The sequence below is a fragment of the Rosa rugosa genome, chromosome 5, assembly GCF_958449725.1.
Source record: "Rosa rugosa chromosome 5, drRosRugo1.1, whole genome shotgun sequence".
Taxonomy (NCBI): Eukaryota; Viridiplantae; Streptophyta; class Magnoliopsida; order Rosales; family Rosaceae; genus Rosa; species Rosa rugosa.
In genome coordinates, this window is record NC_084824.1 from 5826598 (window position 1) to 5844315 (window position 17718).

Consider the following 17718-nt stretch of genomic DNA (forward strand, 5'->3'; position numbering starts at 1 on the left):
AGCCAAAAAAACAAAATATTGAACCCGGGTTGGGCCAGGTGTTATCAAACCTGAATTGGGCTTGGCCCGAAACCAAATCCGCCATATTCCCGTTCGCCGATGTGCTGGGAGCTTCGCCATTAGCAAACTTGGTCTGAGAAAACCGAAAAACGAATAACTTTTTGGCGCGTCGTTGTTGCTTTTCGTTCTGGGTCTTTCAGCTCTGCTTGTATTAAGCTTCATACTAGCGGCCGAAGCCTTGTTAGGCTCAGACTTGTCAGCGCAGTTTGAATAGGTAAGCAAAAAAGAAAGTGACTTTACAGCTCCGGCACCACATTGTTCCATGAAATTTTGAACGGAAACTGCTAATGGCTAAGCACTCATGTCAAACATTGCTTCATTTGAATTCGATACACTTATTTCCGTTTCAGTTTGTTTTGGGTTTTCATTTCTGTAGAATAGTGCACACAATGTGTTTGAGGAAATGCCTCAAAGAACCAAACTTTGCCTATGAGTAGAAAAGCTTTTGCATTTGATAATATATATATATATATATATGATATTTTTTTCTGTATGTATGTCATTTCGGAGAAGTATGAAGAATCTTTACGAGTAAAATATGAATGGTTTGTGAAGCTCTCTATATGAGTTGCTAAATGAAATGTTGTTTTGTTTTGCTTTGACATTTGGTGAACTCTTAGATGGATGAATTGTTAAAGAACAAGATTTTTGCAACGCATGCTCTTGCTGGTGTGGGATCAGTGACATTAGGCACAGCTCTTACTTACCCTTTAGATACTGTTAAAGTCATTATTCAGGTATGCTATCTTTTTCCCTTCACCTAGATTTTGTATGCTTTCTAAGTAAGGAAGTGAAGAGCGCTTCTAACCTGAATCCTCTGCATTGATTGAAGAACAGGTTGGTTCAGGTTCAAGTAAACAGTTGACAACGACTGAGGTGTTCAACAGAGTTCGGTCGTTTTCAGGAAATTCAGGTGCTTCCCTGAATTTCTTTTCATTCTCTGTAATCTTTCAAAGAGGAGGGAGAGAGTTGCTTAATGTGGTGAACTATTTCAACTTCTAATAGCTTTTGAGGATGTGTTTAGTTCCTAAAAATTCATATATGAGTAGGCAGAGACATGTTTAGTATTGCTTTGGGGTTCAATTCATAATGGAATTGACGTGTCAAATTGAATGGTCAACTCAGAACTACAAGAGTCATGCTAGAGCGAGTATGAAATTTAGGTTCCTCCTAAAACTATGTTAGGTAGCCGTTATCTAAGTCTTGAATCTGTATGGATTGCAAGCTGCATTATTTGCATCTGTAACTGTAACAATTCATCAAATCAGGATACAAAAACAGGATAAAACATTAAATTTCTCAATTCTCATGTTTGTCAAATTGACCTTTAATGAATATGGCAGGCTTGTACAGTGGTTTTTGGTGGTTGGCAGTGGGAAGAACTTTAGGTGTTGGAGCTCGCTTTGGAACCTATGAAATTTTGACGGCTTTTTATAAAGGTTATTCTCTTCACTTTTTCTTGAACCAAAAATATGTCATCTGTGTACACTTCTGATTAAACATGTAAATTCGTAAGTAGAATGATATATCAATACATGGTGTCAAAATTACTGATTGTTATATATTGATTTACAGCCTCCTAAACTTTTTGTAGTTGCATCCTTCTTTATCAGATGGTCGAGAAGATAACCATGTACATGCCTCTGAGGCCCTCTTAGCAGGACTTATTGCTGGTCTTGTAGAATCACTAATAACTTCTCCATTCGAACTTATTAAAGTTCGTGCCCAGATCACTTCTGCTTCTCGCATTCCAAAGTCGGCCTCGTTCACAGAGAAGGTAGCTGTTGCACCTTTGATACAGAGATTACTACATGGATATATGCCGGACCCAAAGGCATTAAACTATTCTGTCGGTCTTCTATCCACCCTAACAACCAAACATCCCAATATGATGAGTGCCTTACAAGACTATCCATGGATGATGACTGGATCTGGGAGGCCACCATCAGTGTTCAATGTTAGGAAACCATCTCAAATCATCTCTTTGGAAGGATGGGGCTCATTATGGAGAGGTCTACGGTCAGGAGTTGTTCGGGACTCAGTTTTCAGTGGCTTATTCTTTGCTACTTGGCAATCCCTGCACCGAGCAATGCTTGACTGGAAGGCAGTGGGGATGAATCCAGAACCCAGGTAACCTCGCCTGTATCCTAGATGTCATTCATAAAGATCCATCTAATGTTTTCTGAAGATGTCGTATCCTCAGATAGGAGCACCAGAGGATAAGCTTACATCATTTTGTGTTTTCCTTAATTCTTTCCATTGATGAGAACTTGCTTCCTCTTCTCTTAGGACGGATGATGAAATTGGTCCACTGTCACCTTTCGCTGTTAGTGTTGCGGCTGGAGTTTCTGGTTCAGTTGCCGCAGCTGCTTCTCATTGTTTCGACACTGCCAAGTGTCGATCCCAATGTGTTGTTTTGCCCAAGGTACAGTACTGATTGAGCATATGTTGCTTCTATCCTAATCACCTCTGAACCAAAGAGTATCCTTTTTATTTCATTTCATTGTCTTAAGTTAGTGTTTTGTGGTGGCAGTTTCTCTCCATGGAGAGGAAACTTCTGAAATGGAGAACACCAGGGAAGAGGTTCAAGAGAGCTACAGGGATCCACCCCGCCGACAGGAATCTCCTCTTCCGGGGCATTGGTTTGCGGATGGCTCGCAGTGGGATTGCATCATTCGTAATGGTGGGAAGCTATTTCCTAGCTGTGGATCGTCTTGCTTGAAGATAAAACTTCATTGTTTCTTCAATAGTCTCTGATTCAGAGCAGGACTTGCTTAGTTGTATAAGTTCACTTCTTTCTTCAACTCTATAAATCAAAACTGGACACATCCGGATAAAGCAAATGGCATTTGATGATATACAAACAGGTTCCATTTTTTTTCTTAAACCAAAAAAAAAGAACACAGAAGAAGTTATTTTTTGAATTATTTTGCCAAAACGACGTCGCAGCACTGACTAAACGGAGTGGCAGTGTTAGGGTTTTCAAAACCCGGTTTTAGCTTCAGAGATTTCCAACCTCTGCTTCCCGCTATCACAGACTTCCAGAACCTCCTCAGGCTTAAATCTCAGCAACCCAATTCTTCTCACTACCCCAATTCTTCGTTTCGAATTCAAATTCACAATTCTGCAGGCAAAAAAAAAAAAAAAAAAAAAAATCGACAGCAAAATGTTACACGGCGGAGCCGCCGTCACAAAAACCTTCTCCTTCTTCATCAAAATCCCACTCCCCTTACTCTCCCGCCCTTCCCGCCGCGTTTTCCGGCCAATTCTCCACTACCCAAAACCCCAACCGACCCCAATCCCCACTTACAGTTCCTCCATGAACCAAAGACTCAACCTTTGCACTCTGCCCCTCTCTAAAGACCTCCCGCCGGCTCCGGCGCCTCCGCCGCGGCGGCTTTCCAACAAGGCTCTGAAGAAAGCGCGGCGGGAGTCGCCGGAGGCGGTGCTGAAGGTCAACCTGGACATGTGTTCCCGCCAAGGCCAAGTCGTCGAGGCTCTGAGGCTTTACGACGAGGCCAGGAGTAATGGGGTTCCGCTTAGCCTGTACCATTACAATGTGTTGTTGTATTTGTGTTCCTCTGATGGTGAAGATGCTGACGTGGGTTTGAGTAGAGGGTTCGAGATTTTCCGGCAGATGGTGGAGGATCAGGTGGTGCCGAATGAGGCCACGTTTACCAATGCGGCCAGGCTGTCGGCGGCTGCGGCGGACCCGGAAATGGCGTTTAGTTTGGTGAAGCAGATGAAGGGGTTTGGGATTCCGCCGAAGTTGAGGTCTTATGGGCCGGCATTGTTTGGTTTTTGTAAGAAGGGGGAGGCTGAGAGGGCTTATGAAGTTGATGCACACATGGTGGAGTCTGGGGTGGTGGCTGAGGAGCCGGAGATTTTGGCATTGTTGAAGATTAGTTCGGATTTGGGGAAGGGTGAGAAGGTTTATAAGATGATGCAGAGGTTGAGGAGTGGGGTGAGGCAGGTTGGGGAGAGTACTGCTGAGGTGGTTGAGGAGTGGTTTAAGTCTGAGGAGGCGGCAAGAGTTGGGGTGGAGAGGTGGGATGCGAAGAAGGTGAGGGAAGGGGTTGTGAGAGGAGGTGGGGGGTGGCATGGGCAAGGTTGGTTAGGGAGTGGGGAGTGGAAGGTGGTGAGGACTCAGATGGATGAAGCAGGGACGTGCTCTGCTTGCCGTCAGAAGCTTGTGTGTATTGATATTGATCCAAAAGAGACAGAGAACTTTGCTATGTCTTTGAGCAAGCTGGCTAACCAAAGGGAGGTCAGGGCTGATTTTGCTCGGTTCCAGGTGTGTGACTCTGTCTTGCTTGTTTATCTTCAGTTTCAAAAAAAACTTGGTTCTGTATGGTACATATTATGACTCGGATATCTATAATCTGAATGATAGGATTGACGTGTGTGATTAGTTCAAAGAATTTGACTTGTTTGATGTGCATCTTTTCACTTATTTCTTTGCATCATCAGAGAGCTCCGGTGAGGGCTTGGTGAATAATGCATTATGTTGTAAAATTTAATAGATTTATAGATTCTGTGCCATTACATTAGTATTTAGCTGAATAGTAATTTTGTGATGTTAAGTGCATGAATGCCACTTGAAATCAAAATTTACAATTTATGTAATCTCTCGTCTTTGCTTGAATTATCGAGAAACTGTATTAGGAGGCATAATGTCAGTAGTGTCTAAAGAGTATTAGAGACAATGGCATCTGATTCTTATGTATGAGGTCAATTGGGAGACCAAATTCTCTTGCTTGATAAGGAAGTAAAGGAATAATATCTTGAGTTTTCTTGTTATGCTTTTAATTAGTCGATAGTCGATAGTCGGTAGTCCGTATTTTGTATGCTTTCAGGCAAGTGATACATAATACGTTTGTCAGCTGACAACCTGATTGATTAGAAGTTAAACTCATCCAGGAGTGGCTTAAGCGACATAGTCCATTTGATGCTATTATAGACGGTGCCAATGTGGGTCTCACCAATCAACATAATTTCAGCTTTTCTCAGGTAGGGGAAATTGTAACTAGTTTTATAACAGTATCTTTGATTTTTTTTCATATCAGTTGTAAATATAATACATCTTTGTTGTAGCTGAAAAATGTTGTGAATCGATTACAAAAAATGAGTCCAGCAAAGAGATTGCCACTTGTTATATTGCACAAAAGTCGTACGACCAGTGGCCCTGCTCAGAATCCTAGGAACAAGGCATTGTTAGAGACTTGGAAAAAGTCCGGGGCACTTTATGCTACTCCAACCGGTTCAAATGATGATTGGTAAGTTTGATTTTTCAACGTCAAAAAATGGTTAGATTGAGTTATGAGACATTGTTGCACATTGAATAGGAGAAAAAATGTGAACTGCAATTTGTTGGTACAACATTACAAAATGAGAGTCATTCCTATCTGTTGCTCTCTCATAAGAACCAGACTTAAGCTTTGCCTAAAATGTCTCTCTCATGTGATTCATAGGTACTGGTTGTATGCTGCTGTTAGTTGTAAGGGTTTACTGGTGACAAATGATGAGATGCGAGACCACTTGTTCCAACTTCTTGGAACTAACTTTTTCCCAAGATGGAAGGAAAAACATCAGGTATCATTCTTTTACGGATCAATTTGTATGTGATTCCTGTTGAGAGGAGTCAAAACTAATCCAGATTGTTTATCCAATCAAGAACTTGAGGGGCTCTTTTAGGATCCAAGTTCAAATGTATTCCCCAATTTCCGAAGAGAAAAGGAAAACTTGAAAGGGCAGTGGGATGTTCTTGTATTTTGATAGTTTTGGCAAATACCTGGTCTTTGAAATCATAGATTTTCATATATTGCAGGTTCGGGTGTCTGTCTCGAGGCTTGGACTAAATCTTCACATGCCACCTCCTTATTCAATTGTAATTCAGGTGTGATGATCAGGGCAATTTCTATGAAGTCCTATTTTCATAATGAACATAACCTTTTGCTTTTGTTGTGCGGATTGCTTTCTAACAGCCGTTGATGAATGCAGGAGTCGGAGAACGGGCGTTGGCACGTGCCAACCACCACAGGTGATGACATTGAGACCCCAAGGCAGTGGTTGTGTGCCACCAGAGCCAGGGATACAAAATAGAGGGAGTCTTTCATTTTGTGTTTGGTTATGATGAATCCTTTGTTTTTAAAGATAGAATGTATTTCATTGTACGCTATGATCAAACATACAAAATAAGTCTGCCTCATATTACATGTTAATTTTCTAATACTAACTTCCACATTTATCTCATCTTCATCAAGGGACCATCGTGTAACTCGTCTTTTGCCTTCTACTCATATCTTAAACTCTGTAATCGGGTTTTGTTGTGTAATCTCTGTAACCTGTCTTTCGTGAGTTAAATTCACAATATCTCTCACTTACAACAAAATACCAAATATTACTCGGCAGTCGGCACCCAATAAATTTACTTACCGCAAGAGTAATTTTGAGGTGGGTAAAAGTAGCTTTATAGAAACTGAAATTAGTTACCCGGTCCAACAGAGATTCGCTTTCGAATGTTGGGAGAACCGAACCGAACCGAACCGCCACGTGGACAGACATGCATGGGCCCTCCATCCCTCACAACCAGCAGCCATGTATTGTTGACCAGCTGATGCATTAAACGTTTGACCCAACCTCAAAGGCCCCACACTCCAAACCTCCCCATTGGTCCTCTCACCTCTGTGTTAAAGAAGAATATAAAAAAGAGCTTGTCTTGGCAATTCGCATGAAATTTCCAAAATTCCAATCAATAAAATAAGAAACCACCTTTAAAGAGTAAAGACCTCTCAGTCTTCTTGTGCTTCTTCCCCTCACAAGTCACAACTCACAACCTCAAACTCTTAACTCAGAAACAAGGTTTTGTTTTTCTTTCGTTGGAAGACCCAAAAATGAGATGGTGTGGCCTCAGAAACACCCTGTTTTCCCTCAAAGTCTTCTCCTTTTTGTTGTGCTTTTCAGTTTCCGGCGACAGAAACCGCTGGTCGGAGAAGTCGGTTCTGCTCGAGCTGAAAACCTCGGTGTCGGACCCAGATGGGGTTCTGTCCACCTGGGCCCACGGCAGCTCTGATCACCACTGTTCCTGGTTCGGGGTCTCCTGCGACTCGAAATCCAAGGTTGTCTCGCTCAGCATAGCCGGGAGTAGTGAAAATAAAGGAGGTAACTTTGAAGCTTTTACTTGCTCTGAGACTGTGAGATTTCAATTTCAGTTCGATGGGTTTGGGGCTTGGAGGAGGAGGAGTGGTGGGAAATTAGGTGGAAAGCTTTCACCTTTGGTTGGGAAACTTACTGAGCTTAGAGTTTTATCGCTGCCGTTTAATGAACTTAGTGGTGAGATTCCCAAGGAGGTTTGGGGGTTGGAGAAACTTGAAGTGCTTGATCTTGAGGGTAATTTGTTGGAGGGGAAGTTGCCGAGTTGGTTCTCGGGTTTGAGAAAGTTGAGGGTTTTGAATGTTGGGTTTAATAGGATTGTTGGGGAGGTTCCGGTTTCGCTTTCGAAATGTAGGGATTTGGAGGTTTTGAGTTTAGCTGGAAATGAAGTGAGTGGAGCCATTCCTGTGTTTTTTGGTGGTTTTGCAAAGTTGCAGGGGCTTTATTTGGCTCAAAATAGGTTGAATGGATCTATTCCGGCCAAATTTGGTAGGTCTTGTTTGAATCTTGAGCATTTTGATGTGTCGGGGAATTTCCTTGTTGGGAAGATTCCGCCTACTTTGGGGACTTGTGTGCGGTTACGGACACTGTTGTTGTTTTCGAATACTCTGGACGGTGGCATTCCTGGTGAACTTGGTAAGATTCGGGGGCTTGAAGTTCTGGATGTGTCTAGAAATAGCCTTAGCGGTCCAATCCCCGCTGAGCTCGGACAATGTGTCAATTTGTCGGTACTTGTCCTGTCGAATCTCTTTAATCCGTTGCCAATCAATCAGAATGCAAATGGAGATTCATCGGTTGAGTTATATAAAGGAGTGGATGATGATTACAATTTTTATGAAGGCTCCATTCCCCAGGAGATTACAAGCTTACCAAATTTGAGAATAGTTTGGGCACCAAGGGCAACCCTCGAAGGCCAGCTTCCGAGCAATTGGGGTGGTTGTGAGAACTTGGAAATGGTGAACTTGGCTCAGAACCTTTTCACTGGAGAAGTGATTGGAGTGTTTGATAGATGCAAGAAGCTGCAGTATCTGAATTTGAGCTCAAATAAGCTGAGTGGGAAGCTTGATGACAAACTCCCAGTTCCTTGTATGACTGTTTTCAGTGTCAGTGGGAACCTCTTGTTTGGATCCATCCCCACATTTAATTTCGCAGTGTGCCCCCACGTGCCCCGAAATTCAGATCTTGTCCGAGTCCAGAATCCATCATTTGCATATCAAGTTCTCTTTACTTGCAGAACTTATCTTGACACCCATTTACCACTTTTTGGTGCTAGTTTCACATTGATTCACGATTTTAGTGGTAACAACTTCACTGGTCCAATCCAACACCTTCCTCTTGCACGTGAGAGATTGGGGAAGCGAACTGTTTATGCATTTCTTGCTGGTGGGAACAAGTTCACTGGATCATTTGCTGAAACCTTAAAAGGAAAGTGTGATGGCTTACATGGAATGATATTTAATGTTAGCAACAACAAGTTATCAGGCCACATTCCTTTCAAGATTGGCATGATTTGCAGATCTCTTAGACTCTTGGATGCCTCTGGAAATCTCTTATCTGGGTCAATACCTCCAGATCTTGGGGATGTGAAGCCTCTTGTCTTTCTTGACTTGAGCAGGAACCAGTTGCAGGGTCAAATTCCCGCAGGTATCAGTAATTTGAAGTATCTCAAGTATCTGTCCTTGGCTAATAACAACCTTACTGGTACGATTCCTGCTAGCTTTGTGGAGTTACGCTCCCTTGAAGTGTTAAAGCTATCTTCAAACTCTCTTTCTGGTGATATCCCGCAAGGTCTTGTTAAGTTGAAAAACCTAACTATTTTTATGCTTGACAACAATAAGCTCTCTGGCCGCATCCCTTCTGGTTTGACTAATGTGAGATCCCTGTCTACATTTAATGTCTCATATAATAACCTGTCTGGTTCATTTCCATTGAACAATAATATGATGAACTGTAGCGGTGTCCTTGGAAACCCTTTCGTTAATCAATGCCGCATTGTTTCCCTCGCTGCGCCATACTCAGCTCAGCCAGGTAGCTCTGCCAATTCACCACCAGGTAGTTCTGAGATTCAGTCAGCAAGTGCTCCTGGAAAGGATGGAATAAACTCAATTGAGATTGCATCCATAGTATCTGCATCAGCTGTCGTGTTGGTTCTCTTCACTCTTGTTATCCTCTTCTTTTACACAAGAAAATGGATTCCAGATTCCAGAGTTCAGGGTTTTGAAAATAAAGAAATTACAATTTTCACGGAAATTGGGGCACCATTGACGTTTGAGAATATTGTTCAAGCAACAGGGAATTTTAATGCCAGTAACTACATTGGGAGTGGAGGATTTGGGGCAACTTACAAAGCAGAAATCACTCCAGGAACCATAATAGCTGTAAAGAGGCTTGCCGTTGGAAGGTTTCACGGTGTTCAACAGTTCCATGCTGAGATTAAGACCCTCGGAAGGGTGAGACACCCCAACCTGGTAACTTTAATAGGTTACCATGCCAGTGAAACCGAGATGCTACTCATATATAATTATTTACCAGGAGGGAATTTGGAAAATTTTATTCAGGAAAGATCTAGAAGATCTTTTACTTGGAAGATTCTCCACAAGATTGCTCTGGATATTGCCCATGCACTTTCTTATCTGCATGATGAGTGTATCCCGCGTGTCCTACACCGTGATGTCAAGCCAAGCAATATACTGTTAGATGATAACTTGAATGCTTATTTGTCTGACTTTGGATTGTCTAGGCTGCTGGGAACTTCTGAAACGCATGCTACAACTGGTGTTGCAGGAACTTTTGGGTATGTAGCACCCGAGTATGCTATGACCTGTCGTGTGTCTGAGAAGGCTGATGTTTACAGTTACGGTGTTGTGCTGCTTGAATTGATTTCTGATAAGAAAGCCCTGGACCCATCATTTTCTTCACATGGAAATGGTTTCAACATTGTTTCTTGGGCGTGCATGCTGTTAAGAATGGGTCGGGCTAAGGACGTATTCATGGAAGGACTATGGGAGGCCGGACCTGAAGATGATCTGGTTGAGATGCTGTACTTGGCTGTCAAATGTACTGTTGAGACCCTCTCCATTAGGCCTACAATGAAGCAAGTTGTCCAAATACTGAAGCGAATACAACCTGCTTCAAGCTAGCTGAATAATGACCAGAGTATAGGTAAAGAGGTAGACCATAACTTAGTAAGTATAGAAGGTATGCTAAGCTGGTAATTTGTACATTTTCTCGCAGACTCACATTTTGAGGATCCCTCAAAACTAGTTCTCTGTTTGTTCTTTCTCTTGTAACATGTATATTTATCCTGAGCTGAGGAATTTTTGGGACGTGCATCTATACATGTCTCAGTTCATTGCCAATTATAATGGCAGAGGTTGATCGTCTTGTTATCTAGTCATTTCATGTCTCCCTAACATGCTGGACTTGATGATTTTCTGTTTACAAAGACGCCTGAAAATGGTTCTTATTGCAAATAATTTGAAGATTACTTGCTGAAGTTGAAATTTATACCTAGTGAAGTTTACTCAGATGCAGATGAGTGATGTCCTGAGGTTTGATAACCTCTTGTGCATGCCTTTATAGTTGACTCTGTACTGAGGTTGTGTTATTGTTTTACTCCATCATCATTAATCCACATATAGATTAGTTACTCATAATGTTGATTGTTTACCTTTTCCAGGTTTATTTTGAAGAAGTTGCAACTGTTCTGCTAGTGGCACATTTGTATCTGATGTTTAATTTGGAAAAGAGTATTTTCTTTTGTATACATGAATCAGACTAAAGAAAAGGGCAAAAGGCAGCTCCAATCTTACATGACCCTTGTGTAACTTCAGCCCTTAGAGAATTACTAATTCATCTATTGCTTAAATCTATTTTTAAGGTTTAGGATGTTGCAGTACTAAAGCTGTCACCTGGATGCTCAATTGTTTCAACAAGGCACAAATGATTAAGATAAATAAAAGTCCTAACTTTGAGAAACCACGGAACAATAATAGGTAAAGCAGAAATTGCAGAAAGCATAGAGAAAGGTGTCATCTCGTCTAAATCCTCCAAGGACTGGGTGGTGAGGAATAGAAGAGCAGGGGAAGAACATACTGTGGTTGTGGGTTCAGGAGAGAAACCAAGTAAGAAGAATGAGGAGGGCTTAGGAGTTGAGAGGTTTTTTGATGTTGTTGTATTGGGTGGGTTGACAAGAAAGAGAGGTTTCTGAAAGAAAAAAAGGTATTTCGAGAGGGATCTTTTAGCAAAAGCTTAGGGCATTGTGGACAGAGAGTGGAAGGGAGTCAATATGCTGCTAGTTGGTGATGTCAGAAAGCGCACCCAGTGAAAGAAATGAAGGGAAAAAAAGGCCTCTTGGTCTCCTACTCGCTGGCAACATCCACAAAGTGGAAGACCTAAGGTGAACATTGATGGAGCGTTACAACTGGAAACCGGGCATGGTGGTATTGGGGCAGTCATCAGAGACGAATTAGGTATTCGTGCTTAGCTGCTATTGCACTACCCTTCCTGTTTGTTCGATCAGCTGTACAAATGGAAGCTGAGGCTCTTAGTGCTTATTCACCAAGGATTGGCTAGTGCATGTACGTGGACATTGAGAGTGATTGTGCTTTGACACACAAGGATGATTTTTCTGCGATAGGTTGTATTTTGTGGAGGATTGTTAGGCTTGAGTGCAATTTTATCCGTTCATATACGAACTTATTTATTAGCTTTTTTTCATATAAATAATTATTGGTTAGATAAGACTTCTCCTATTGATATGATCCTCACTGTTAGGTTGAATCTCACCAGTAGGTTGGGTTTCAAACCCCTTAAAAAAAAATGTTTCACCAAGTATTTTTAAATACATACATTGATGGATATTTAGCAAAAAATTTCCATCAATCTTTTTTAAATATATATTGCGTACTTAGGTCGACGACACGTTTATCAACAAAAGTATTCTAACAATTCTGAAGCAGGTCTCTGGCTCTTGAAAGGTTCTTGTCTCGTTGGTCTGCTACGTCTGGAAGACATGCCAGCGTACGAAATTGGAGACGGGAGAGTACTCAGGGTTTGGTGACGATTTAGTTCATTTTCATTTTAGAGGTTAGGCCTAACAAATGGCTTAAGAATCATGAGAACTGATGATGTAATATTTATAGATTGAAAAAATAATTGTACGGTTCCTGATACACTTGGTAGTCCCAGTTAACATGATTGATTCTTTTAAAAGATATATTGGGTACAGAGGTATTTGCTTCGCATAATTAATATTGTGATTTTATTGACCCGAACCATCACATGATAATACCACGTAGTAGTCCCAAACCACAGAATAATTACTCTTCATCGACTGTTTAATTATAGGATTAAATACTTGTTACTCCCTGTACTTTGCTCCAGAAAACAGTTCAGTCCCTCACCTTTTAAATTAAACAAGTTGGTCCTTATTCTCTTAAATTCTCACACAACAGGTCTAAAGGACTATTATACCCCTTACTTCTTTTTTTATTTTTTTTTCCTCTCTCTTTTTCTAATTTCTCCCTCTTTTTTTTCTCTCTTTTTTTTTTAATCCTTTTTTATTTATTTTTTCTACCTCTTTCTGTCTCTCTCTCTCTCTGAGCCCAGATCCATGGTGCCTGTCGATCATCCTCGACGACGTCATCACCTGTAGACAAGACATTTGATCACGCCTTGATCGAGGGCAACCCTAAACCTACCTCTCACCTCGTTCACTCTCTCAAATTCTCATGGAGATTTCCAGAAGCCTCGCTTTTCCAAACACCCATCCCATGCCCGACCTAGCTTAGAAGCTTCCGCCAACGACTCCAATACTGGATCACTACAAAGCCCTGCTCAAACAACGAGATGACGACCTGAGGGTCTTGCCCAAGGACAACGAGCTGTCACCGAGCACGAATGAGATTATACAGCTTTACGTCACCGGAGTCGCTCCAATTCCTCGTCTCATCACAAATGCCTCGCCGCCGAGGATTTCACCGAAATCGCTCTCCTCACCCTCCTTCGAGTGTGTTCCTTCTTCTTCTCTTCCTTCCATGTCAAAAAGACATGACGACCTCTCGCCGGAGATTGGCGAGAGTCAACCCAGGAGGCGTTCTTGGTGATCTTCTCTAGGGCTAGAGAAATGACCTGTCAAAGACGGGAATAGGCTTCCGAAGAATCCATTCCCGACGGTGCCTACGAGTGGTGGCAGTGGCGGGACAGACTCAGTGAGCCGGATCTGGAGAAATGGCTAGTGTTTCCGAGATTGCGAATTGGGAATCGATGTGGCTCGATGAGTTGACTCAGTGGCGGAGAGAGAGAGAGAGAGATAAATAAAAAAGGATTAAAAAATGGAAGTGAGGGCATAATAGTCATTTTGGACCTGTTGTGAGAGAATTAGAGAGAATAAGGACTATTCTAGTTTAATTTAAAAGGCGAGGGACTAAACTGTTTTTCAGGAAAAAGTTTGTAACAAGTATTTAATCCTTAATTATAATTAACACTTAATGATTTGCATATTAAATCGACCTTCCACTAGTTTGGTCATCCGCACTTCCTTGTTAGCCAAGTTAGGTTAACTGTACTGGGAAACCCTAGCTATGTTTTTAATTGTTTTAGTCCGTGCAATGGCTAGCAAACTGCCACTTTCATGATCCGATCTTTTCTATTGCATCAATCTATCCTTCTCTCCTCTCACCTACACATGGAGGTTGCTCTTCCAAATCTCCCAAGCGACATCATATCGTTTCAGATCCTCACAAGGCTACTGGCCAAGTCCTTGATGCGTTTCAAGTGCGTATGCAAGTCTTGGTCCTCTTCCCTCTTCCTCGATCCATTCTTTGTCAAGGCTTACCAGAACATGCACAACAGTCTCAGCAACAACCACAGAACTACTCACCTCCTCCTCAGCAACCGGGAGGGACAGCGAATAATGTTCTCCATGCAATTCAACCAAGAATTAGGGTTTACTAATAGTCCTACACGGCCGGCCATTGACCTTCTAAGCCACAATTCGCAGATAACGTCGTCTAATGGATTAATCTGTCTTTATAATAATGATGCCGCTGTCCCTGTTGGTATATTTAATCCATGCACTGGAGAGTTCACTACTCTTCCAGTTTCTCAATATGCTTCAAAGTCCAGCTCCGACTCTGGGTGGACAGTCTTATATCGGGTTCAGTCCTCTTACAAACGAGGACAAGGTTTTCCGTGTGGATGTGCATCTTACTTCAGAGACAATAATTAAGGAGGAGTAGTTTCATGTTCGAGATTTTCACTCTGGGTAGTACAAGTAATTCATGGAGGGATGTACAAAACATAGGCCTCGATGATCTCGATCTGGATGCTGCAGCTATAGCCTACTTTAATCGTAGAAATGTGTGCATCCATGGGGCCATGCATTGGGCGGTAAGGAATTAATAGGAAGGGTAAAACTATCATCTTGGCTTTTGATGTCGGAGAAGAGAGATTCAGAGTAATTCCACTTCCTCAAGATTATGAACACTGTTACGCCGGTTACATAATCGAAGTGAATGGATATGTGGCTATATTTGGCCACGACTTGGGGCTTGTTACGGTGATGAGCATATGGATATTGAAAGATTACCAAAATCAGGTGTGGGTTAAGGAGAGTATTGTCTTTCCTGATGAGTGGCAGAAGTTGGGAGTTGGGACGGCCTCTCCCGGTATGCTCAGTCCACACAGGCGAGCTGCTGCTCCGTCCGGGCCTCAGAGGTCATGGAGACGTGCATCGATCTTTACGATATGAAACGTAAGAGTTATCAGAAAACTGAGATTATATTACCGGGATCGATATTGACTAGTTATGAATAAAGCATAGTACCTCTAAGATGAGAATGCATATATGATAAAGGCATGGCGTAGAATCAACACAAAAAATTCAAGGCAAAACAATGTAAATGGAGTTTAAAATGCCTTGCACGCAATGGGACACTTACAATGCGTCTCAACCTTTAGTTGTTTGGACTTTAATTAGCTAATCTTCAACCATGAAATATGTCTTCCCTTTTGATGTTGATCTCTCTTTCATTTAATAATCTTTTCTTTTGCCAAGAAAAAATAAAGGCATGGCATAGAATCGCATCAAACTTCAGTTGTTCCATACAACTGTTTTTGTGGTTTAAAAAATGCTCGAGCTCCTTGCTCAAACCCATGGGACTCAGCTCTAGGGTGCATTATGCTTTTTAAACTTTGTTTTCTTGGAAGGGATATGAAATAAGTCTGCCTGAAAAATATCTATCTATTATTGGAACTTGCTTACTAGCTATTGGTATATATTGACTATAAGCTAGAGCGTATTTTCTTTTTTTTTTTGAAAGAAGGCAAAGCCAATATATTGATCAAAAGCCAGAATGGCCCTTACATACCCTTCCGCTGCCATCGATAGACAGACAAGAAGATGTGTTAGTACCCACAGTGGTACATATATCTAGGTCACTCATTTGACATTAAATACATCAAGATAGCGTGAATCCTCCATCGGTACTACTCCAAATGATTCGCTAAAGGCACAAAGGTGCGTAGCTCCCTAAAAAATTAGGGAATTATTGAAAGTAATAAAATTACTAACCTAGAGTTCCTTAAAAAAGGAAGCTAACTAATGACCCAAATGGCCCAAAGAAAAAACAGAAAACCCTAGGCCCAAATCGTTGACCCAGCCTTGCCACGCCTCCACCTTCCTGTGTTGAGGACGATGCACGCCGCCAGCGAGCCACTGCCACGACCGCTCCATACTGTCGCCGCCCACTACATGCAAGGACCACTGGCCACACCACAACGCCACCACCTGGAGGCCAACACCGAACCCGAAATGCACCAGACCCGATCCAAAAAGAATCACCTGTGCCCCTAGAGCGCCGGCTGCATCTCGACGATGAAGTTGCACTGCCACCGATGTCACGACCCAAACACCAGCCATCGCCGCCCCTTGAAACCAGACACCACGACTCCCCCCGCCACAGATAAGCTTCGAACCAAGCAAGATCAGATCGAACAATCAGGCTTCGAGCCACTGCAGATCGAATAAGCCAAAGAATCCTAGACCATCATCACCCGTCCGGCAGTCTCACAGCGACGACGAGGCAAGCCCCACCGACGTGGAGTACCGCCGGACGAGAGGAGCTCGGCTAAAAACTTGGTTAAGGTTGGGCGCGTTCCGTCAGAGAACAACAGTTGCTAGAGCGTATTTTCTTAAAAACTCACGTTGTAAAGATACTTAGAATTCAAATTTTCGAAGTCTTTTTTTTTTTTTAGGTCGTCAGGAAGCCAATGGAATAACCTATCAACTTTATAAATATCAGGTTTTTGATCAATTACAGGATCTGGATTGCCGATCGATTAATACTAGGAAAGTTTAAGGATAGGTTTGGACCACAATCCATGAAGGACGAGGAATCAATATCCAAAAAGATCTTGGAAAAGGAATGGCATGTTATAAAAGCCTGGGATTTGCAATGAGAACTCCAAATCTCTGCACTACTTATTTCATTAGCTCCCCAATAACTTCAAGTTCCTTGCAACCACTGCAAGTGGCCTAGTGGTTCTTGTCTAGTTGGGTGTGCTCCCCAACCTAGGTTCGAACCCCGAAGCTGTCAAAGTGGCCAGACACTGTGCTGCAATGCACAGTTGAAGCATTTCACATGCGCCGAAGGGGTTTATCTTGGGCCTAGGAAGCCTTTAGGTTCCCCTTGACAAAGTCAAAAAAAAAAAACTTCAAGTTCCTTGCTTCTTGATCAATCTGCAAGCCTTTCCATGATCACAATGCATGCATCAGCAGCATGTAGCTGGTAAGGACCATAGGTCAGGAAGTCTCAATCCTGCTGGCAAGCCCTTTTTGCCTCTACATGAAAACCAACACCCTGTTCCTTCTTCACTACAATCCTTCAAACCAAGCATACAAGATGTTGCAGCACCGCCTTTTCAACCTATGCTATACCAGCCTCACGTTCTTCCTGTTTATGGATATTATAACCAGCCATGCATTAGTGGATACATTAATCCAGTTCAAGGTTTTGTGCACCCAAATCAGCCTCAACCTCGATATTACGCTGCCAATTTCTTTAATCCTATTTTTGGATCTGTGCCGCTTGTTAAACCTCAGTTTTTTGGTCATGATCCATGTTACCAATTAGGTCAGCCTAGTATGGGATCTCATTCTTTGAATTCAGGGGTTCCGTCAGCCTCGTTGAGGGATAAAATTGTGAAGCAAATAGAATACTATTTCAGTGATGAGAATCTCCCACGTGACCATTATCTAATTTCGTTGATGCATGGATGACCAAGGGTGGGTTCCAATATCAACTGTTGCCAAGTTTAAAAGGGTTGAGAGAATGTGTACGGATATACCATTTATTCTTGACTCACTGTTGTCTTTTGGTTCAAGTGTTGTAGAAGTGCAGGGTAACAAGTTAAGAAGACGTCGTGATGAGTGGTCAAATTGAATTTCATCAACTTGATGAGAAGGGGTACACTTGTTAGTTTCATCTTTCGTCTAGTGTGTAG

General features: G+C 42.2%; 4 protein-coding genes across 4 annotated transcripts; all 4 read left to right on the forward strand.

Annotated features, from left to right (window-relative positions):
- The first annotated feature begins 93 nt into the window (after nt 1–93).
- LOC133709370 (uncharacterized) lies at nt 94–2921 on the forward strand. Its single transcript, XM_062135089.1, has 7 exons — nt 94–274; nt 681–797; nt 898–973; nt 1404–1499; nt 1674–2190; nt 2350–2485; nt 2594–2921. The coding sequence occupies exons 2-7, from the start codon at nt 681–683 to the stop codon at nt 2780–2782; spliced, it is 1131 nt and encodes a 376-aa protein (XP_061991073.1). The 5' UTR covers nt 94–274; the 3' UTR covers nt 2783–2921.
- A 163-nt stretch (nt 2922–3084) lies between these two features.
- On the forward strand, nt 3085–6318 carry LOC133709368 (proteinaceous RNase P 1, chloroplastic/mitochondrial). Its single transcript, XM_062135084.1, has 6 exons — nt 3085–4354; nt 4981–5070; nt 5155–5336; nt 5532–5652; nt 5888–5956; nt 6061–6318. Exons 1-6 carry the CDS (start codon nt 3227–3229, stop codon nt 6160–6162), a joined length of 1692 nt encoding a protein of 563 aa, XP_061991068.1. The 5' UTR covers nt 3085–3226; the 3' UTR covers nt 6163–6318.
- Nucleotides 6319–6808: 490 nt separating this feature from the next.
- LOC133709213 (LRR receptor-like serine/threonine-protein kinase RPK2) lies at nt 6809–10625 on the forward strand. Its single transcript, XM_062134876.1, has one exon. It carries the CDS (start codon nt 6954–6956, stop codon nt 10350–10352), a length of 3399 nt encoding a protein of 1132 aa, XP_061990860.1. The 5' UTR covers nt 6809–6953; the 3' UTR covers nt 10353–10625.
- A 3275-nt stretch (nt 10626–13900) lies between these two features.
- LOC133711102 (F-box protein At5g62510-like) lies at nt 13901–14443 on the forward strand. Its single transcript, XM_062137270.1, has one exon. The coding sequence runs from the start codon at nt 13901–13903 to the stop codon at nt 14441–14443; it is 543 nt and encodes a 180-aa protein (XP_061993254.1).
- The last annotated feature ends 3275 nt before the right edge of the window (nt 14444–17718 follow it).